General features: G+C 43.5%; 1 protein-coding gene across 5 annotated transcripts in view; it reads left to right on the top strand.

Annotated features, from left to right (window-relative positions):
- The window catches only part of RPAP1 (RNA polymerase II associated protein 1), a 45,154-nt gene extending 22,841 nt beyond the window's left edge, over positions 1 to 22,313 (top strand). For all 5 annotated transcript variants that reach the window (XM_075425167.1, XM_075425168.1, XM_075425169.1 and 2 more), the window contains exons 13-25: positions 1,500 to 1,634; positions 1,803 to 1,982; positions 3,991 to 4,148; positions 5,490 to 5,669; positions 6,443 to 6,644; positions 8,584 to 8,693; positions 10,559 to 10,754; positions 11,669 to 11,818; positions 12,473 to 12,615; positions 13,913 to 14,717; positions 15,817 to 15,993; positions 16,592 to 16,648; positions 17,414 to 22,313. In XM_075425167.1, coding sequence (XP_075281282.1) covers positions 1,500 to 1,634; positions 1,803 to 1,982; positions 3,991 to 4,148; positions 5,490 to 5,669; positions 6,443 to 6,644; positions 8,584 to 8,693; positions 10,559 to 10,754; positions 11,669 to 11,818; positions 12,473 to 12,615; positions 13,913 to 14,717; positions 15,817 to 15,993; positions 16,592 to 16,648; positions 17,414 to 17,569 — 2,649 coding nt within the window. In that variant the 3' untranslated portion in view covers positions 17,570 to 22,313. The remainder of the gene's footprint in view (positions 1 to 1,499; positions 1,635 to 1,802; positions 1,983 to 3,990; positions 4,149 to 5,489; positions 5,670 to 6,442; positions 6,645 to 8,583; positions 8,694 to 10,558; positions 10,755 to 11,668; positions 11,819 to 12,472; positions 12,616 to 13,912; positions 14,718 to 15,816; positions 15,994 to 16,591; positions 16,649 to 17,413) is intronic.
- The last annotated feature ends 941 nt before the right edge of the window (positions 22,314 to 23,254 follow it).

Genomic DNA, 23,254 nt, shown 5'->3' with positions numbered 1-23,254 from the left:
CCTGTGTGATTTCAGTAAGTATCTCTAACTTCCGTAGAGAAATTGGCAACAAGCACACTGATGACCTCATAAGACTTGGTGAAAGACTGCCTACAGACATGATTTTCAAGCTTGCTTATTTGAGCTAAAGTGAAAAGCTTCCAGCCATGATTAAAGTGTCTGTATGCACTTTTGTAAAGTTAAACATGAGCATTACAGCTAGGTGGTTCAGAACTAGTTAGATTTGTACAATGACATTGTTTTTGTATTTAACATAAGGTGGCTACTTAGCATTTCCCCAGTTTCATTTTTCATACTTGCATTTCGCAGATAAAGAGTTATAGTATTTGGAAGGAATTTCTCACACAGTTAAGCCTAATTCCACATTCCTGATAGGAGATCTAAAAATAGCGATATTCATTATCAAACTCGGTCTTGGTGGAGCTAATGCAACTCTCTTGCCTGCTGCCATCATTAAAACCTGTGATCACATCACTTAGTCCATGTGCTTGAGCCTGTTTCAATGGCATTTGATTAAAAGCTTCACTGGGAAAATGTACTTGGGCATCTAGCCACATTTAGAGGCTTCATGATTTCAGATGTATTCTACTAGGTGACACTGGTTAAAAAGCTAAACAAAAGAGTCGTAGACAGAAGAGATGAGATCAGTTTGTGATTCTGGAAACAGCTGTGTGGTTCAGCATAATGGATTTTATCTTGTTCCAAGTGGCCTGAACTCAGAAGATATTTGGGATAGAATTCTCCACTGGTACAGTTGTGAAATTCTGTTTCATACCTGCTTATTGGCTGTTACAACCCAATTACTTCTCACAGTTGGAAAAGGAGTGTTTAAACTAGCAGCTGAACTCTGTCCGGCCTAGAACTACAACCTTACTTGGCTGCAACTTTTTCAAAGTATTGGTACTATGAACTTGGGTGTTGTGGAGTTGCCTTTTCCAAGAACTAGGAATGCATAACGCGGTCACCTACACTGACGATTTGTTTCCTAGCACCACCACTGATCATGGTCTTCTGCTCTGTGAAATGCAGAATAAAAAACACCTTATCTCTCTGCATCTCTCTCTTCCTACTGCAAAATAGGAATTGGTGTCTGTTCTCTGCTTCTGTCAGGTTTCTCTGATGTAACAGGTACTATGGGACAGAGTGCTGTGTTAGGTGCAGGTGGTATCTAGCCAAAATTATTCAAGGAACATGAGAACCCTTTTCAGCCACATTAAGTTTTAGTGGTCCTTTATAGGGAAGTTTGTTCCCTGTTACTTGTGCTTTCCAGAGAATGAAACTAAGCATCCAAATGCACCTGTGGCCAGATGGAGAAGTTCAGTTGTTCCTGCTCTTAACTCTAGCTCATTTGCTAGTGTACTGACAAATCCACAGAAACTTACCTCTTTGTTTCCCCACTGGTAATTTTAAAACCACCTATCTGCAGAAGATGTTGGCTTCCAGCAGCTGCAGTTCAGAAAGCAATCATTAAGAGCATAATGGAATTTTTTTCCTTTCAGGGACTTCTGAAGACACGGATCCAGCACCGGCTGAGGTACATCCTAGAGGTGGTACGACCTGTTCCAACAGTAGTCCTGGATATACTGAACATCCTCACCCACGTAGCAAGGCACTCCTCTGAAGCATGCAGCCAGGTAAATCTCCTGTTTACAGGAGCTACAGAATGGTAGAGAAAGGTTTGAAAAAAGGAAGAAAGAAGCAGGTTAAATCTATGGCAAGGAAATTAGACAAACTTGTGTGTTTTGCATGTCTGTAGAATTGCATATCTTTAGTTATTTGTGCTGCCTGCTATTTCTCTGCAGCTGCTTGACTGTCCTCGGTTGATTGAGACCGTTGTCAGGGAATTTCTCCCTACTCAGTGGGATCCTCAAGTGGCTGAACCGGGGTGTTTACTCACCAGCCTCCATGGAGTTGCTTGTGCCCCTGCTATGAAGTTCATCAGAGTGTTGGCATCTGGAGGCCGAAACGTAACAGCCAGGCTGGTGAGTGATTCTCAGAAGAGCTTTTCTGACTGCAAAGGCCTTTGTTCTGCACACATTGCTTTCTGCGTAAAGATACAGGATTAATTGGAGGTGACTGAGCTGAAGCTGAAATAATTATTGTGAGGAAGGTGCGTATGTGTGTTTTGAAGGAATTGTTGACAGAGCCATAATAATGATGTCTTCTGCTGTGTACCAGTAGAAGAGCTGCCTCAAGCTTTTCTCTGCTTTTTTGTTTTATGCAGTGCAGTTATGCAAAATCACATAGAACAGCTCAGTGATACTGACCAACAGCAGATGTTTAGAGCACACAATGGTGTGTGATGCTCTGCACTCTCCTGTGTTCCAGTGGTAGGCAGCTTAGGACTGTATAAACCAGAGATTTTTATTGTTATCCTTGTGTTTTACAACCCTGGTTGAACTTCCCTGTCATTCGTTTGTCTTAATAACTCTGAGGTCATTTATCAATATTTCCAACTCCTCTTATCTACTTCTGGACAGGTTTTCCACTTCAGAGATAATTGCATTCACTCACATAGGTCATCACACTGGTGCTATAAATGCATAACACCTACCAAGAGTAGCACCCATTACAGTGCAGTGAGCACCTCTTAGGGTTTTTGATTCAGCGTTGTTAATAGCATTTAATAAATTGCCATCCAGGAAATTGCTAACATCAGCAGAACACCACCAGTCTGTGCTATAAAATATGTAGAATAATGTGCTGATGATGGATAGTGGGTTATTTAGTCTGTAAGTGGTGGTAGGAACATAGTAGAAAATCTCTGAATCTTACTGTTTCAGGCTTTGTGTGCTCCGGGTGTTTCAGGGCATGCAAAAACTGTTTACAAGATTCCTGCCACTCAGGCTTTAGTTCTGTTGCACTGTTATATATAACACTCTTAAGTGTTAAAGGCACTTAAACATGGGAATGGAAGATAATGAAAAACTAAATCAAAATCATCAATGTATAAATTTATTTTAGCTAACAACAAAATTCTTCCATCTTCCTCCTCTGGAGGTAAATTTGATTTTGCCCTCCATTCTGTAGGAGAGGTGTCAGAATTCATAGTTTGATTCATCATCTCCTTTGCTTTCTTGCTGGTGTGAACTGATTTCCCTAGAAGATGTCTCTAAGGCATATGAATTTTAAATTGTCTATAATATGTCCTTGCGTTATGAAAAAGACATTGTCATCTTGTTTGTTTAGGCAGAGCACACGCAAGCTTTTTTATGTGTAGGAGAGGGAAAAGAGAAGCTCTTTTTTATAGTTAAGCAAAAATACCCAGTTGTTGGGGAGGATAAAAATTATTTCTAGAGAACTGCAAATGAGTCATGTCATGCTTAATTCAATACTAAAATAACCTCAGAGCATTTCCAAGGCATCAAAATTCCATAATCTTATAAAAGTAATAGGCAGGAAGTACCCTTTTCATAAAACAAACACAGAATCATAGAAAGATTTAGATTGTAGGACCTCTGAAAGCCTTTTAGTGTGACCTTCCAAAAAGAATATCAGCATCAATTCAGTACTTTTGTATATAGTGTTTTTTCAAAGATATGTCTTTACGTGTGATCTTGACTAACAGAGTTCTATTTATGGCTATTTAAAGAAGGATAATTATATATTTTTCAGAAATCAGTTAAATGCTGGAGAGAGCATCAAAAACAAGACTCTGTGTGGGCTAGACAAACCTCTTGTCAGGACTGATTTAGCTGAAGTTGATTTGTTTTAGGAATGGATTAGGTAACACCTAGGCATCCCTTCCAGGAGTACTTCTCTCTTAATAGCCATTGACTGTTTATTGATCCTTTGTAGTGTGCTCCTTAAGACTACACAAGATAAAGACAGATTTTTAGCACTTCAAGAGAAGTTTAGAATGAGATTAATTGAAATCTGCAGCTCTTCAGCTACACGCGTCATTACCTCATTACTCTGATGCACCAGATGTCTCTCATCCCTTTGTATTTTTTGTTGTTCATTCTTTTTATTTTTTTGTTTGGTTTACAGTTTAACAAATTTGAAATGAAAAATCGGTTAAGTCGATTTATAGCTGAAGACCCGCGGGATCTGCTCCTGCCAAGGGAAGAAGCCATCAGACTAAGCACCGAAGCCTTCCGGCTGTGGGCTGTGGCTGCTGGCTATGGTCAGGCCTGTGATCTCTACAGGTACAGCCCAATCTTGGACAAGCGGGGGTAGAGGGCACAACAGAGAAATGGACATCCTGTTCCAGAAAGGCAGATAAAGGGATCTCCAGGCTCAGTCTCTACTCCCTTCAGGGAATCCTGTCTCCCTTTCTCTGGCCTCCTGCAGTAAAACTCGGTGTCTGAAGGTATTTGTGTTGAGTATTGTCTTTTCCTGGTTGTTCTTTAGCTCCCGTGTTTAAGCATTGGTATTCTGTTGTTTCTCCTCTATGCTATGGGAGATCACCCTAACTTTTTAGGGCTGCATCTTTTTCTCCTTGAAGGCATGAATAATCTGTGCTTGTGTCACATCGAGACACATAGTTTGCAGCGCACCTAGGATTTAATGTGATGATCTGAAGGCAGTCTGTGGGCAGTAGTCACCAGCACGCGTGCTACGTGAGACAGACTGATGCAGACAAACTGCATACTGTGTTGTCTTTCAGTTCAGTACAAGTTCTTGTGCTTGGCTGTCAAGGTCTGGTCTGGGAGAAGTCTGACCTACCTCAAGCATTGAACCTTCTTCCTGTAATTGCCCTGACTTGGAAGCACGGAGATGGCTATGGAGTTGCTCTGAAGAGGAGAAAAAGGGAGGCCAGCATTAAGGTTCAGAAGGGAGATTCTCTCCCTGCAACAGCATTTTGTGTTCTACAGCTGAATCAGGTGGATTGGTTAATAAAGAGTAAAAACTGTATATAACTTTTTAGCCCTGTAAATAGTGTTGAGGAAAGAGAAACAGCAGAAGTTTCCTTTAATTTGCATAATTATAACTGGATACTTTGGTTGAGAATTTGAGAACTAGGGAAACAAGAATAAAATAAAAGTAGTTTTTCCAAGAGCATATCAGAATGCTGAAGGCAGAGTATTGGGTAGGTCCCATTCAGATGAATTTGGAATGACAGTATTCTACCTTAGTCATCTTTTTTCCGTGTGTGAGGTTTTTTTGTTATTTTGGTGGTGGTGATGGTTCTAGTAATCTCATTTTAGCAATCTTTATAAATATGTGATGGGAGCGTGTAAAGGAGATAGAGCAAGGTTCTTCCAGTGGTATGAAGTGAAAGTACAAGAAGCAATGGGCACAAACTGAAATACAGGAAATTTCACTTAAGTGAAAGAAAAAAAAAATTTTACTGTGAAGGTGGTCAAACACTGGAGCAGGAATCATTGAAGATTGTGGACTCTCCTTCCTTGAAGATATTCAGAATCCAACTGGACGTGTTCCTGGGCAAGCTTGCTCTAGCTGACCTAGCTTGAACATGGAGTTCAGCTATAGATGATCTCCAGAGACCCTTTCCAACCTCATCTATTCTGTGATTCATACTATAGGGATCTCTACCCTGTGCTGGTGAGGATACTGCAGTCCCTGCCTGAGCTGCTCAGTGCTTGCTGTGGGAAGAGCCATATGACTGAGTTGTCTGTCCAGCGAGCTACGGCAGTAGTTACTCTGCTGACACATGTGACACAAACAGCAGGCTACACAGCGGAGCTGCAGGCCAAGCTGAGCAGGTGGGCCCTCTCTGTCACCGGTTTTGTGTATCTGAGTATTTGGCATCCTGTCTTTCCTCTCTTTAGTTTGGAGACCTGGCTATCACCTTTTTTGCCTTCATTTTGGATGGTGTACTGTCCCACATGTGAATCCCTGCATGGTGGGGTGTATTCCCTGTGACACAAGGTAAGAAGGTGTATCATCTGGTGGATAGCTGTATGCCTGCTAGCCTGGTAAGAGGCAAGAGTAAAAATCTGCTTTCACCTGTGGGGTAGAAGGGCAGTGTTAGCCAAATGCCCGGCTGAAAGGAGCAGGAAGCTCTTTTGACCTTCCATTTGCGGAAAAGAAAGTAACCTCCCTGAAGTTTGGAGGAAAGAACCTCTCTGCAGAGACCAGGATGAGTACGGATTAAGAGGTGATGGGTTTTGATAGACATCAAAGCAGTAGGATTTGCTGAAGACGCAGGTACTTTTTCTGATGAAAAGCAAGAAACACTTTAACTGAAGCTGGATGCTGAGATAGTGTGTCCAGTAAAACTAGAGCATAGCTCAAGTACAGAGTAGTGCACATGAAGAAGCTTCAGCTTTCTTGAGTAGATTCTGCATTCATCCTTTATGCCTAATTTGATTTGATCTGGTATGTGAGAATGGGCAAAGGCTTTTTTCCCTAGTGGCTGTTGACAGGTTCACCTTACAGACTGCATCCAGTTGGAATTCTCGCTATTAAAAATGATAGAGACAGTTGTTTCTGAAAAATATTTACTATCCTGTGTCATTCTTCCATTGTGTTTCAGTAATAGCTCAGAAGATAGTGAACAGATTCCACCTCCTCCAGTAGCATGGAATCAAGTGTCAGGCTTACAGCCCTTCCTCGAGGCCAGTCTGAAAAAATTCCTCCAGGAGATATCCCAGTCAGAAACTTGGCAAACTCTCCAGCCTCTGACCACAACTTACATGATCTACTTGGCAGTTTATTACAGCGCTTGGAGCCAACAGGTAGGGTCTGAAAATACAGTGTCTCTTTTCATCTTGCCAGCATCAACTTGTGTATTACCTCTGAAAACCTGAACTTATAGGCAATGCTGAAAAAGGCAGACATTGAGACATTTCGCTGAGACTACGTTTTGTTTACCACAGCTCATATCTAGGCTGCGTGGCATTTAGGGTCAGATAAGTCTGCGAATCCTTCACATTAGCAGTGCCAAATATCACTGTTCCTTTCTTCCTTTGAGCTCAGAGTCTCTGTCAAAGTATGTGGTAGTCCTGCGACTGTGCTGGTTTACTGCAGAGATCCAAAGCATGAAGCAAATATGACCTAATTTAGTTTGGCAGCCCCTTCTGCTTGTGGGCTACATCAAGTTGCACGTTTTTGCATTTGCCTGAGAGCTTACATGTGGACAGCTATGCTGCGATAATCTGGTTGAAAGATTGAGCATTGAAGGTCATGCCATGTGAACTTTGGATAGGAAGCAATAAAGACAAATTTATTTGCTGACCCACTGACATTCAAGGTCAAATTCTGTAACCCAGTTATAGTTGCAGTATGTGACCATCTTTAAAGTGACTTTTCTGAAGGTGACACATCAATGTGATGCTGTTGAAGAAAAATGTTTTATACTTCAGCTACCTTAAATATTCATGTTCTGAGGATAAATGCAAGTTTCCCTTTCACTGGCCAACTGACTTGTCCAAGTTCTGACCTGGGAGAGTTGTCTTCAGGGTATGGGGGCAATTTAATGACTGTAGTTATTCACACTTCTGCAACTCCTCTCAAACTTGTGCCCAAAGCAACTGAGTTTGTTAGTTGTGGCTGGGGTGGAAACAGAGAGTTTCTTTCAAAGGTGTCTTCAGTGCCTCAATGTTTGGTAGTACCCTTCACATGCTGTGATTAGGTCCTGAGCATCAGAGGACCAGGACAACCAAGAGGTTAATATTCTTTTTCAGCCTTTATAGATATCCCAAAAGAGTGGCTGACAAAATAATTTCTTAAGTCCATGAACTATGACATAAGTTTTTTTAAAATTTCCACTTATTATTACGTTTAATCATCTGCCTGTGGTTAGCTGATCAGTTAAGGAAAAAAAAAAAGCATGTAGCATGTTTGAATGGACTAGCACAAAAAAAAAAATCAACTTGTATACGAATTAGATTAGTGTATGTGGCGACCTTCTTGGAATATTTTTGTTAGACTACTAAGAACTAAGGTTAACATCTTCATGTACATTTTACTGATTTCTGGAGGGGGATTTTACCTGGGGGGAAATTAGATTTTATGTTATAGAAATTAGTATTTCTGTATCCTAAAGCAGCATTCTAATGAAGGAAAAGAACATTAAAATTTGCCAGCATGTTCCTTCAACCTGGAATATTGCTTACTAGGGTCGGAAGAATTCAAATGGTTCTTTAAAAGCCACAGATCCTCCTCTGTGCAGTGTTCATCCACAGGCATGCTTTGATGGGTAGGTCAATCGCACTTTATACAGTTGATTTTTTTTAGTTTTTTTTTCTTTTTGAGAATCCCATGGTGCCATTCTGATTTCTCAGGGTAGTTGTGATCACCTTTGTGTCATCTTCAAGTTAAATGGAAAGACCAGCACATAAATGGTATGGGGAGGAGGGTTTAACCACTTAGGGCAAGTTTTCATTTAGGGAATCTTAATCCCAAGGATCCCATACCTTACTTGCAGCCAATTTAGAAATCTCTGTGATGTGTTTTAATACTTGAGTGCGAGAACACCTTGAGGTCCCAGCTCTCAGCTTCCACACTACCAGCTGTGAGGCCAGCCCTAACCTGGTGTAGTACTGCTATGTAGATGATGTGGTCTGGCAGAAGAGAATAAACATGGAAAAAACAATTAAATCAACCTGTCTTTTTGCCCTTACTGCAATGCCTTTATTCACCATATTTTCCTGTCTTTCTCCATGTCTTCTGCAGCCATCAGTCAATCCAATTGACTGCTTAGAGGAACTGGAACGTTTGACATCTGAGGTGCTGCAGCCCCTTCTCAGCCAGCCAGCCATACAGAGCATGTGGGACTTACTCAGGTAAAATCATTTAACTTCTAAGATGCTGTTGCCAGAATTTAAAGGAACCTCATTTCTAGACTGTACTGTGTAGCAGTTTTCCCCCCTGCAGTTTCTTTCCTCTGTACATACGTGCGCCATAGGTGTGAAATGAAGTGCAGTAGGGCTCTGTCTACATCTGCTTTGTCCTCTCTCCTCTCACAGCAAAAAAGCACGATGGCCACAGAGTTTCTCCAGTTCCTCCTTTTCTACTGGTGCTACTGCTGCATGGCCTGTGTTTTTCATATCAATTTCGGATTGATTTTAGTCACACTTGGCTTTGGTTCCTTGGTTTCACTGTTTTTTTTTTTTTAAACAAAACCAACAAAAACACACATATCAATTTGAAAACCTCATACTGGAGAGGTGAGTGTGTGTATGCATGTACCATTCACATGCTCTGTGTGACACTCCTTATATAAAATCATTTACACTAGACTCTAGTCTTTAAGGTCCTGCAGAGCTTCACTAAGGCATTGAAGGCCCCTGCAGGAAAGTGAAAGGCCAGATACCAAACTGTTCTTTCAGACATGTGGATAACATAAGCTTTGTCTCTGGCTCTGGGAACTGTTAAGTGCTGCAGATAATTCTGTTTCTCTGCTGTAGAGGGAGCCTCCCTACTAGCCTGCGATTGATTCTCTGGAAAGAGGGAACCTCAAAGGCCTAACTTGTAGTCAGGGAGACATCCGGCTGCTTCTGAGAACAACTGGTATAAGGGGCATTTGAAGTCTTTGGGTTTAGGTGGTATTTGAATGGTCACCAAACACTTTGGCCTGTGTTCTTTCATGACTAAGAACTGAGGTCTTGAAGGTCTTTGCACCAAAGCTTCCAACACAAGGGCACTCATTAGACCTTTTCCTGCCTGTCCTTGAGGTCTGAAAACAATGGATTTGGTCAGGCTGTAAAACCTCATCAGCAACAGTTCTCCTAGGCTGTTCTTAACACTGGCAGGTAAAAATCAAGAGTCTGCCTTAGTATTTTGGCAATCTTGTCTAAGCATTCTGGGCAGATTAGGGCTGAGAGTTCAGGGTACCTCTGTGAGCCCCAGATGTGTTCATGTGTCTCCTACATGGTAATGCCAGTGGACAGAAGAGCAATGCATTTAAAGAACTGGTTCTCTGTCATAGAGAAAGACATGGATCTTTGACAGGATTTGCCTTGTTGCCCCATTACCATTGAGCAATACATTTATGGTCGCCCTTCCTTGTAGTGGTCTTGCCTGTGCAGACATGGTTTGTCTAGTGTGGACCCTGTAAGCACTGCTGCTATGAGAAGCTCTAGTTTTGCCGACGGGAAGTAAGCACACACACCAAGAGAGGTATGCACGGTCATGTTCATGTACGTTAAAGCTAGGTTCTTTCTGAATAGACTTTAAAAATACGGATTTCATGAGTACGTAATGGGCAGCGTTTTTGCAATGTCAATTTTAGATATATGCTGGCTTTTTAGCTTTACCTGCCAGTTTATCACTGAAACGTTTTGAGTGGGTGGGCAGCTTTATTAGCCTGGTTTATGTGTGTATGTGGGGAAATGTGTATTTTCTTTAATCAAAGGCCCAGTGCTTTCAAATGTTTGACATCAGAGATGCGTCACTGCATCAGTATTTCTGCACGTCATGAACAATTTAGCTCAAGATTAGAATTCATAACTGTTCACTGGCATTAACTTGTATGGGGATAGTGCTTACCTGATCAACTGTGATACTAGGTTTTTTGTTGCATGGTCTTTGGGGCTTCCGTTTTATTCCAGTGTGTGGCACAGTTCAGACAGTAACATTCCTACAAGGTATTTTTTCAGTGGTATGAGTGCTTTTGACCTGACCCCTCTCTCTGTATCTGTTCACACAGGCCATGTTCTGCTTTGTGCAACCCTCTGTCCTGTTCCCCGGCACCAGAATCTGTCTTCAGCATTGCATCACTGAGTTGCACTGGAGGCAAACCCCCTTTGAGCCTGGTTGGCTCCAAGTCGCCTTTCCCCTTCCTCACTGCCCTCCTATTTCTCATCAATAGCATCACTCGTATTCACAAAGGCCTGACCAGCAAGGTGAGAATGGACTTTTTGCCGGTGAGTTCTAGGTGAATGATGATACACTTGTGAGGAAGGTTAGTACTTGTATCTTCCCAGGCTTAAGAGTGATGTTAATACAACTATTAAAAAGGAATTGTCTATTTTTATTTTAAAAACATCAAAGTACTATAGAGAGAAATACCTCCATTTTCAGAACAGATGGGATGAAGATCTGAAAAGTATCTTCTGTCTTTGAATTCCGATATCCAGTTGACACTGTAAAGCTGGAATTAGAGCGGGTGATGAATGATGATGCTTAAAGGGTGTATTTATAGGGAACGTTGAGAATGGTTGAGTAAGTCTTGTTTGACTAAGCAAAATAAACAACTGAGTATCAGAGAAGGAAAGGGATGGTTGAAGTGCACATAACAAAGAAAAATGGGATAAAACTAAAGAAGAGAATGAGTGCTACAGTGGCTGAAGAGGTTTCTTCCACTTCTAGTTGCCCTGAATTTTTTAGAATAAGAGGGTCAAGTGCGAACTCAGAAGAAATGGCAAAGCCCTATAGAGATGGAGTACATAGCATAAGCTGTCTTGAAGTCTTCCTCTGTCGTGTTGAATTAGCTAACCGGTTACTAGTCGCAATATCTGGGCAGATGAGAGAAGAGCTTCTTAAGCCACTGGCCAGTCTTCTTTACAAAGCACTATGGAAAATGAGGCAGTGACGTATTGGTTACCTGTGGTGGAAGTCATCATGATGGATACAGGGGAGGCCCGAGGCAGAAAAGCAGATATTTATCAGGCTATTTTTAAATACCCCTGTTGGAGTAGCTGACGGGAATTCTCATGGGAGAAGGCAGGGGGTAGGACTTGGAGAGGACTATGTTTTACTTTTCTCCAAGCATGAACTGTCTTAGTAGTATTTGTCTCCATTTCTGATTCCTTTATAGTACAGCTCTGTGCTGGGCTTCAGAGGCTTGAAGGATTATCTGCGTCAAAGCTGGCAGACCGGTCCTCCCTCTGTAACTCCCTCATCTGCGTGGATCCTGCGCCATGAATATCATCTACAGTACTTTGTGCTAGCATTGGCTAGGAAAATGGTATTGTTACTAGACCTTTTGTTTCTTTCACCTGAGAAATTGACTTCACCCACAGAATCACAGAATGGTAGGGGTTGGAAAGGACCTCTGGGGATCATCTAGTCCAACCCCCTGCCGAAACAGAGTCATCTACAGCAGGCTGCACAGGACCTCGTCCAGGCGGGTCTTGAGTACCTCTAGAGAAGGAGAGTCCACAGCCTCTCTGAGCAACCTGTTAAACCTGGTTGTTAATTACCCTGTCCTCTCCACCTCAGTGTGTCAGACTGGCAACTGGTCTTTGCATCCATGTTCGTTCTCATATCTGACTTAAGTCTGATGACTCTTCATCTGTCTTTTATGCCCCATTAGCAGATAATATCTTTACAGTTAGTGATGTGGGGATTTAGATCCAAGATACTTTGGATGGCAAAATTATATTTTTGCTCATCTTTGGGCTAGAATGAGAACAAAGTTTTCAAGCGTGCCGGTAAAAAAGATGTCTGACCGTCTGAGACAATCAGGGGAAGCAGAGAGATTTTGGTATGAATGCTGCAGTCTGCCTCAGTCTCTCACTTTCAAGGGAGATCTATGTCTCGGCTGACCTTCCTGTCCTTGTTGATTGCCTTGTTGACAAATGATACCCTGCTTTTATCTTTTTTTTTGTTTCCTGTGCAGGCAGACACTTGTCCGGATTACACCCAACATGCTTCACTCCATCACACTGTTGCCATGGCATTGCTAAGCTGTCTGTTGCCAGGGAGTGAGCATCTGGTTTATGAGGTCCTAGTGGATCTTGCCTTTAATCCAGAGTTTCTTCCGTAAGCTTTGTGTTTTTTCCTTTCTGTAGTCTGGTACATGGGAAAACTTGGGAGAATTGAAAAAGCACATACTGATACTGCAGTTTTGTCATAATTTTTGGCCTGTATTCAAATTTCAGTTGCTCATTGGCATATTCTCCAGTCATAGAGCCTTCTAATCAGACCAGCAGTGTAGTTGCAGATTTCTCTCGGATGTACTGATGTTGAGAAAGTGACCAGTGTCTTCTGACCTCCTCTTTGGCAAGAGTCCTGTGATTCCTGATAGAACTGATTCTCACCAAGGCCCAGCATCTGCTGTACTGAGAGTAGTGTGTCTAGAAAATACCTGGGAATTTGATGTAGCCTGAAAACCTTATTAAAACTTTCTCAAACCCTTGTTCTACAAGTGCTTACACAAATTTTTGTGGATTTGACAACTGTGATGTCTTCCACGTTGTGCTGGAAGAAATCATGAGCATCTCAAACATGAAGCCTCTCATGTCTGGGCAATAAAGTGGTAGAAGTTTATCTTATTCATCACAGTTGTTTTGAAATTTGCCATGGTGCATCCCTGTAGGAGGTTGGACCAAGGTGCTGCAAGGAGATGCTATAGTTTTCCTAAAAGAAGGAAAGTTTGTGGGTGGGTTTGTTTGGTTGTTGTGTGGGGTTTTTTTCTGTGAGGTTTTTTGTGGGTTTTTTACAAATACCTGTTATAGAGGTACCATTTTGAGAGAATTTAGCAAGTAATCTGAGACCACAGTCAGTCTCTGGTCTGAGATTGTGGCACATGGATTTGACAAACACCACCCCCCCAGTTTCTCACTATCAGTCTGTATGGTTCCCCTGGCCTTGCCACTGCCAGCTTCAAAGCTACTACTTTGAGAATTGTCTTACTGATTCGTGTAGACCGTATATGATATGTGGTATTTCATCTCAGCACCCTGACAGCTGTGTTGGTAAGTAAACTGCCTCACTGGACAAGGGGTTGCAGCCTCCACACCAGACTGCTGGGGAGGTTTTTCATTGCAAGGCCTTAGTGTTGATAACTCCAAACATAGTTCTGTGAATTCCCTGTAAATACCACGATAGCCAGTGCTTTACAGGCACTCGGTATTATCATAGCCGAACGCTGTAGAAAGTGGTACGAGTGCTGTGCATATACTACTCTCATTCAGGAAGACTAGAGATGAGTTTCTCTGGTGTTTTTTTGTTTGGTGTAGGAGGGTGGGTTTTTTTTTTGTGGTGGTGTGTGGGGTGTGCGTGTTTTTTGGTTTTTGGTTGGGGTTTTTTTGTGCTTAAACTGGTGTTTGTCTTACAGTGAAGGGAAAGCTGGAGGGCCAGAAGCAGCTGACTTCTCTGATATCCTGCATCTGGGTACCAGTGCCAAACTGGCACAGCCTGGCTCTGCGGCAGCATTTTTTTCAAAGGCTACTCGTGGTTTCCTGCTGAGAGAATCGTACCAGAATCTGCCTTTGATCCGCTCCTGCTACCTTTCTCATTTTATCCACTTGCAGCCTACCCTTATGCGTTCTCAAGCATCCTACCAAGGACAGAATTACCTCATCCGGTCAATGATGCTTCCTGAGGTGAAAGGGCCCATCCTGCCTTCAGACTGGCCATTCTTTCCACTTATCAGCCTCTACAACAAAGTCACTAATGCAGAGACACGTGGGGCTGTACTGAACTCTCTTCCACATGATCTCGTCAACACTGTGACCTGGAACCTGCAGTGGGTCTTGTTGCTAGAAACCTGGCGTGCTAAAACCATGCAGAGCATCCCTACTGCTGCCAAACTTGCACGGCTTATGTGTGTCTTCCTCACAGGCGGTGACCTCTTTTTAGAAGCACCGATCCACTGCTACACAGCTGCCCTGCTCTCTGTGTATTGCCAGCCCAAGGCACTGGACTCCCTGAACTTGGATGTTCCTCTCCCTGGTTTAGCGTCCTTCCATGATCTCTACATAAGTCTCCTGGAGCAGTTTGAAGGTGTCTCCTTTGGAGATCCACTCTTTGGAGTCTTTGTTCTTTTACCTCTACAGAAGCGTTTCAACGTTCATCTGCGTCTCTCTGTTTTTGGGGAGCACACAAGTATCCTGCGGGCACTGGGAGTGCCACTCCAGCAGGTAATCCTGGCTTATGGTAGCTGCCTGTCACTGCATATTTCTGGGTTACTGGGCTCTTGTCTGTGTTTCTCTAACCTTGATTTGGGCATCCTCCTAGGACTTTCTTCTTCCTCATCCCTCCGTGTCCAGTAGAATAATCACACTTTCTTTACTTAGAAGCTTTTCAATCTCTCTGAAGAAAGTCCAATGCATGGAATGTAAAATAGAATAGGAATGGAGAGCAATGTTCTTTTGATTTAGGGCTGTGACAACACTGTATACATTTTGTTGTTCTTATTTCTCTTTTTTTTAATTTTTTTGATTGATCACAAGCTGAAGAACAGAGTCCAGCTGCTGTAGGTGCAGGCCTCTGTCACATAATCATTTTCAGAAACCTGTTGAACTTTGTTTTGAGATCAGATAGCGTGTATATGTGGAGGGCAGGAGCTGTGAAATTGTTCAGTCTTCAGTGGAAACTATCCCACACCCTGCTTGGTCTAATGATTGAGAACCTCATTCTAACTTATGGCCCATATGTATGAAGGGCTAGTCTGCACCCCATGTTCTTTTGCCAGCAATTACCTTTCCCTGAAATAAGTCTTTTCTCAGCTTGCCCAGTGCACAGACAAACAGTCATTTTCCCTCTCAACCGTGTTTCCACATTAAGTTATACTGGAGTTGTGCTTTGCTGGCTAACTCGGTGAGAAAATTTGATCTGTCAAGTGTAGGACTGCGTTTCTTTTGAATGAGCAGAGCGCAAGAGATGGATTGTAGCTGGCTTAAAAGTTCTGTTTCAGTTGACAGACAATACCAAATCTAGCCTCAAGTTTGCTAATACAAACATAACTTTTCAAAGCAACTGCAGTGGTTTAACCAATAAAACATTTCCCTCTAAAGCTGAAGAGGTCTTGAGGATGCTTTGTCAAAGGCATGTCACGTTAGTCAGTGTGGACAGTAACAGCTCTGCTCCAGATGGGCATCATGCCACTGAGGTACATCGTGTTATGTGGGAGTGCACACACAAACAGTTGGGGAAGGGCACCCTAAAGTTATGAACTTCCCCTCACTACTTAGACCCTGACAAAAATTGTAATGTTCCCTTTGGGTGCGTTTGTTGCAGTTTCCTGTGCCTCTTGAGCGATACACTTTCCCTCCTGAGGACAACCTGAACCTCCTGCGGCTCTATTTCCGAACGCTGGTCACTGGTGCACTGTGCCACAACTGGTGCCCTGTTCTTTATGTGGTGGCTGTGGCTCATGTGAACAGCTTTATTTTCTCCCAAGAGAGCACGACGCAGGTAGGTAATGGATAGCTGAGCTTCAGGGCTGGAAGCTTTGGGTTTGGCATCTGGTCTTCTCAAAGGTCCAGTATGGATTGTGGTGAATTGCTGACCCTGGGCTTCAAAAAAAAGATTGTAAGCAAGTGTTTTGAGGACTGGTCAGCTGTCTGAGAGTCCGTGTGTGAGATGCAGACAGCAGCTCTTGTTCATTATACCCTAAAGCACTTGCATTAATGGTAGCCAGTCCTACATAAACCTTCGAAGCCAGCAACTATAGTGGCTCTGTAGACTCTGCCTGGAGCAATATTAAGGTACAGAATGCTCTTTCACCTTGCCTGAATAACCAAGCAGAAGCCCTCCCATGGCCTTGGGGCCTCTAGCAATGGTTACTTGTGTTAATACTTCACCTACAGGTGAGAAGTCAGCTGAGTTTCATGTCAGGGGAGGGAGGAGAGAGGCAGGATCCAAGTGATAGCCGTCTCAAGCCCTTTCTGATGGAAGAAGCTGCTCTTCGGAGTATCATTATAATGAGCAAAGCATCCTTCTGGAGTGCTGTATGCCCATAGGCAAAGGTAGCATTGCACCATATTAAGCAAAGTATGTGTTTTCTTCCCAGGAGACTGATGCTGCTCGGAAAAGCATGCTGCGGAAGACGTGGCTGTTGGTGGATGAGGTAGGATCTGTAGGGTTCAGTCTGTGCCACTGGACTTAAATTTTTCAGACGGTACTTTTACAGATTTACCTATGGCTTTTGAAATATATGTTTAACTACCTTACTAACTTGACAATGAGAGGAGATTAGCAGCAGCATTTTGACCTGTGATTGGCTGTACATACTGTTACCCAGTTCTTGTAGTAATTGAATTCAAAGCACTGAGCCCATTGGAACCTAGATGAATCTCCTGTACCATATTTCCATGCCTCTTGCCTAAGCAGCGTTACACCTAGGTAGTGAGAGGTGCTAGAGGGATGATTCTAGCACAGCTAAGAATAGGTGGTCAGCAGTGATCTCCCTAAACTTAGTCGGGTGTTTCCCCCAAGAAGAACAAAACAGATGTAAGGTTTTCTCAGGGAACTTGCCAAAGTCTCATTTGTGTGACAGAGCTGGGTTGTTTGGCCCTTTATATTTAGCATTCAGGGTAAATTCTTGGATCCCATTCAAAACCCCATTTGGGTTTCTGGCAAGAAGTCACTGTGAGGGGTTGTAGAGGAGACAATGGAGTTTGTGCTCAGAAGAGAAAATCTCATGCAAATCAAAAGTGAATTTTCTTGGAAGAAGCTCACCTTTTATAGCTCTGCTATTGAAGATGATGCAGTTAAATACGTTGGGCATGATGGAATTGTACTGTCTGGGAGGTCGCTATGTTGAGTTGAAGATGGGGTGGAAAAGATTAGATTCTTTTCAGACATGCTTAATGGCCTCTGTTTCTTTCTTCAGTTCTTGAAAAAGCATCTACTCTACTATAGACTGCTGAATGCAGAGAGCCCTTTAGGATTTGACCTTTATGAGCAGCTCCCCCCCATGCGACTGAAGTACCTGCAGATGGTGACACAGAAAGAAAATGAGGAGAATGCACCAGCACTAGTCTCATAGCAAAACACTTGTGCAAGAAGAGGGCCAAAGGGAAGAATGGAAGAGCTCAGTTTATGCTTCAATGGTGAAACTATGTGCACTTCAGCCAGTTTCAGCATCTTATATGGACACTCATGGCAAAGTGAAACACTAGTAGAATGCTCCCAGCCTTGCAGAACAATACACATCATCTTAAGATGTGGTAATGTGTGTGGCTTCTCCATGATGAATGGTGGAGCATTTTCCTCTGTTCTCTTTCAGGTTGTTCTGCTTCTCCCTGGAGAAGGTGAGAATGTGTCTGAGAAGCACTGGACTGTTGAATAAACTGAAGGAAGTGAAAAAGCAATTTTTTTCAGTCAAGCTGGAGTCTGTGGGTTCTTAAGATGATACCTGTCTTTTCCAGATCTTTCCTTTGCTTTTTTTTTGTACCCTGAGTTTTGAATAGTCCTTTCCCCACACTGTCGCCTGCAAATAAAATGACAGTACAGCAGGGAAGAAGCTGATCCTGAGAGCTTTGTTTTTTTTAAGTATATATACAAGTGGTTTCTCCAGGACAGTGTTCTGTGCATGCAATCAGTCACACAGACATATTGTGTCAGACCTCTAAGAAGTAACAGTTACTAGTGTGATGGTACAAACACTGGATATCCTCTCTTGGCTGTCTTTTGGATAGTCACTAAGCTGCTTTCTTTTCTCCCTTAATTTGGTTGCGAGTATAAAAAGATAAACATAATGTCTTTGTAGGACAGGATGCTGGCAGTAACCACTCCCCATAAGAGGAAAAAAAAAAGCATCTACTTGTTTAACTGGAAAATGTATTGGTTGCCCTCTGAGAAGAGGGGCACGTGATTTAAATTTTAGAAGTGGAGTTCCTCAGCTTAAACCTGATTTTGTAATTTGATCCCACTTCTACATCCAAATTCTGTATTGCAGCCTCAGATACAAGGGATACAAATATAGTGCCCTAAAAGGCTCATCGCAAGTGCCAGGTCAAGTCCAGAACCTACCCTAGGTATGATCTCACTGGATGTTTCTTCTATGTCCAATAATTTTTGCAGAACTACAGTCACTGGCAGGCTTTTCTTTGGAGAATTTACTTTTATGAACAAAACTTGTTAATTTGTTTTGTTGAGTTCTTACGAGTAAGTGCCTCTGGAAGGTGCAGGGTGATTCCTAGCCTGAGGACCTAAGCTTCTCTATCTATTAAACAGGCCAAGCTAGCTTCCCTCTGAAGAAACCATGCCTTTATTAACCAGTAAGAGAACTCTTCAAGCTGAAGGCATCATCCTGCTTGTGTGATGGGTTATTAATACGGGGTGCCAAATGCTGTGTGTACTTGGGGAAGGTGCAGGGTGGGTGTTAGGTGACTTGTGAAATGCCACAGGTAGGAAGACAGTAAAAAAACTGTCCACGGATGGTATTTGTAGGCAATGAGAGAGGAGGTGGAGTTCATTTATTTTGTGAACTCTGGAAAGGAAAGGATCAGGGTTTTGCCTGATTCCCCCCTCATTTCTAGATGTTCCTCAAGCCATCAGTGTATGCCCAGAAAATACGTATGTGTTTTTGAAATGAAATTCTGGTGCAAGCATCAGCAATGGAGGAAAGAAAAGTATCCTGAATCACTCTGCAGGCCACGCTTCTGTGCAGAACATTTGAAGGACGCTGCATGTGAGCCGTAAGCTTTTGAAACTTTGGCTGTCACTTGAGACGGTACAGCAATCCTCAACTTGACTTTTTTAAGGCTTTGGGCAGCCGTGTGCCAGGTTTCTCTGCAGAACACTAGAGGGCATTGCTTTATCTAGTTTAAATGCAAACTCTTGGCTTCAGTGTGATTGGGACTTAAAAAACATCTAAACCTTAAACCTAGTTTGAATTTTCTGCATTTTTTTTATTTTTGCATATACTTTTGGAGAAAGTGTGGTGAATTTAATAAATTTTTGTGTGATTGGTTGCTAAGAATCATTCAGTGCTTTGTCAGCAGGAACATTTAGGAAAAATCCTTATAGAGTGAATGGAAGCTTAAAACTTAAACTGGCTGCTGTCTGAAGCAGGACCAATGTGTGCCAGTTCTGTTAATCCAGGTTAATCCTAATGAGAGTAAGTGAGGAGATGAAGCAAATTAAAACCATCCCAAAAATTGATGTGACTTCTTAACTCCTTATCAAAAGCTTAAGATTTCTTTATAATAACTCTGCTGAAAGAAGACCCACAAGTAGGTTTCTGGGGTTGGCGTGGTTCTAACTCTGAACAGCAATGTTGTCTGATAACTCTGATCAGAAGACAAAAAACCCACCAACAGCCAAATAAAAAAGTCTCTACAGATGCTGTCTTTTAATTCTTAGAAAGTAAAAAACCACACCATCTTCTGGTCCTTTGTGGCTAGCAAATGCTTGCTTTCATCAAGGGTACAGATGTTATACGTCATAGGAACAGTGGGAATCTACTGGGACAAATTCAGACTGGGCTGTGCTGGAAGGCAGCAACAATGTATTTTTAAAAACAAGTGGTTGGTTGAAGTGGAGATGAGTTGAAGATAATCCTTCTAGTATTGCTTTTGAGTTGGTAGGTAAGGCGGTGAGGCTGTCACAGCTTTGCATCCTGTAACTTCAATGGCAGCAGTTTTCTGCATTCTGCTGAATCTTTCTTTGCGTTTTGAAAGGGGAGCATTTTCATGGGAGTCCTCTCATCAGCATGGAGCATGTCCTTTTCTACCTAGAAGAAACAGAGTTGATTTGTGATCCTTCTGACTGCATGAGTGGTTTGAATTCCCTGGGTCTAGGATCCCAATGGGGTTACTTGGCCGGCTTTGCTGAGCAGGGACAGTTCCCAATGGAGTTGCAGGCAACTCAATAGCTGGCTGTACTACACGCTAAGGTAGGACAAAGCCTGGCAGACGAAAATGAAAAGTTAGTTGAGGAAGAAATCAAAATAAGACTGAAACCCCACTGTATGGGAACTTTTTAACAGTAAAGTATATATGAAGCATTATATGATTAAAGCACTTGCATTTCACTGTATTTATTGACTACTTTAGTTTGACAGTGGAATTTCATAATCCATTTCTACACTGGCCATTCTGTCTGGCCACTTAATATAGGGCAAACGCTAAACATCTTTTGCTGATGAAGTCATGGACAGATAGAACAAGCTGTAAAATGTAGGTGATGCAGGTGTATAAATATACTAAAGGTCACGTTTCTTTTGGTGTCAGAAAGTAGAACAGAAAGGCATGTTAATCCTCACTTTTGTTCCTTCCTGGTTCTGCAAAGTTCTCATTGGAAATCTCTCATTAATGAAGTGGTGCTGCCTTCAGCTGATAATCAAATCTGGGGGCAAAACATGTTTTCTTTCTGCTTACAGGAGCTCATATAAGCTCCCCATTCACAAAGCTGGCCCTCTGATATCCATTGTAAAAATAACTTCATGGTAGTTTACTGGCCTTTGCCCTAGTTTTTAAAAACCAGTTCCCCTCCCCCCCCCCCCCCCCCCTTTGAATAGACTACCCACTGTGAAGAGACACTCTCAGAACTGCTGTTGTTCTGTGTGATGAGTGGTGTTTGTATGCAGGGAAGAAATGGCCACTGTGTGCTCCCCTCCCTCCCTTTTTTTGTGGTAATCTTGAGTCTCAGAACAGCCATTGCAGAAATGCTGCCTGTGGATTTCTGGCCAGCCCCAGCCCAAAGAGAGGAGTCTCCTTCTCTGGAGATATTCAAGACCCGCCTGGACAAGGTCCTGTGCACCTGTAGGTGACCCTGCTTCGGCAGGAGGGTTGGACTAGATGACCCACAGAGGTCCCTTCCAACCCCTACTATTCTGTGATTCTGTGAAGAAGAGCCTGAAGGGGCTGAACTCTTGACTGAAGTTCCGTGGTGCGAAAGGACCAGACGCCGCATGGGCAGTGAACCCTGTTTGCCTCCAGCGAGCCCTGACCCAGAGCAACAGCCATATACAGGCTAGTAGAGAACAGAGGACATTTTAGAGGGATGCCTGGACCATCTCTGGGTCCTGTTCTTTATTTTCTGCTGGGGCATAATGAGCAGATACTGGGAGACACCTGTGGCTCCAGAGACCAGAGCAATATCCTGTATCCTGCCCCTGGGCAGCTTTTTTGCAGTACTGTGTCCAGCAACCTGCTCAAAAGTCCTGTCATGGCAATGATTGCTTGCAGAAAGTACTGTATATGGAGATCATAACAAAGCCTAAAGTGTATGAGGCAGGCCAGGGGCACCTCCCCTCTATGTCCCCCTGCCCCAACCTAACATGAATGACAAACCAGACCACGGGTTTGATGCTCGTGAAGCCACCCCTGAAGGGGGCTTGTATGACTTAGAAGTGCTACCCTGTCAAAGCATGGCCACCGTATGTCAGGAGCGTATGCTGAAATCTGAGGCTGATGTATTAGGTGCTTGTTAGGCTGGAAGGAATTTTCTGGAAGAGCCCAGGTGCTGGGAGCCTGCCCTGAGGGGTGGTGACTGTGGGGCCAGGCAGGCAATGGGGGACACCTGGGCCCAGCCTCAGGCAGGGCGGGGCAGCACCAGCGCTCAGAGAGCTTGTGGAGGGGCCAGCAGCAGCGGGAGGAAAGTACTGCACTTCATCCATTTTGTCTGCTTTTTCAGAGCGCTGGGTGGCTGGCAGCGGCTGTTGAGGTGGTGGACCAGGTAGGCAGCGTTAAAACACGTGTTTTGTGTGATGGCGCCAGGGTTGGTGTGGTCCTGTTGGGTAGAGGACTGTGCCTGCCTGAGGCGATTGCTGTGTTTTTGGGGCGACGCTGACGGTTGCCTCATGCTTCCCATAAGGAAGGAAGGAAGGAAGGAAGGAGGGAGGGAGGGAGGGTTGCAAGAGTCCTCAGCCTTGTGCCCGTCCTGTCCTCAGCGAGGCCTTGCTTTGGGGGGGTTTGCAGGGCCCTGGGGTGTGCTGAGGGGGCTCTGCTGGGCCCTGGGCTCCTCCAGCCGTTTGGCGTGGAGACAGAAGCCCAATCTTGGCTGTAGCTGAGGGGACAGGGGGGCAAGAAAGCAGGTGCTGGAGGTGCCGCCGCAGCGCAGCCTCGCTGTCCGGCTGCAGTGACCGGTCTGAGGCTTTGGGAAGGGACAAAGGGAAGGACTGAGCGAGCCCGTGAGCATGGAGAGTGGCTCAGCTTTCGGGTGCTGGTGTTTCTGGGTATCTCGTGTTGAGGTGAGGTTTGTGTTTCACCCTCTCTTGACAGTGTCCCCCTCCCCCAGTACTCCCCTCATGTGTTCTCTTCCGTGTCTCCATTGTGCTTCACTAGGCTCTTCTTCCCTCCCCATCTCTGTTTGCCTTTCTATTTTGATTTTTCCCTCATTGTAGTAACTTCTAGTTCTTCTCTGTTGGCTGTTCTCACTCGTTTGGCTGTTTGCAGAAGCAATCAGTAATTCAGTAGTTAAACTGGAGAACTGAGATGCCGCCGCCGAGTTTGAGGTAGAAGCTCACGTCTCTTGGGGTATTCATCTGAAGGTCTGGGCAGATGTCCATAAATAACATGCACGACATGCCCATTTGGAAACCTTACAGCAAAGCAGGCTGTAACTCCACTTTTAAGACTCAAATTGCCTGCTGCGTAGGTGGTGTAAGCACACCACGCCACTTGGGCCTGGTCTGTCAGATATTTGATGATACTTTAGCAATTAATCTATTGGATCCGTCTGCTGAAAGGAAGACTGGCGCTTGTATATCAAGTGACTTTTCTTC

This window comes from Opisthocomus hoazin, chromosome 7 (assembly GCF_030867145.1).
Source record: "Opisthocomus hoazin isolate bOpiHoa1 chromosome 7, bOpiHoa1.hap1, whole genome shotgun sequence".
Lineage (NCBI taxonomy): Eukaryota > Metazoa > Chordata > Aves > Opisthocomiformes > Opisthocomidae > Opisthocomus > Opisthocomus hoazin.
The sequence above is the reverse complement of the archived record's forward strand: the minus strand, read 5'-3'. Positions and strand labels throughout refer to the sequence as shown.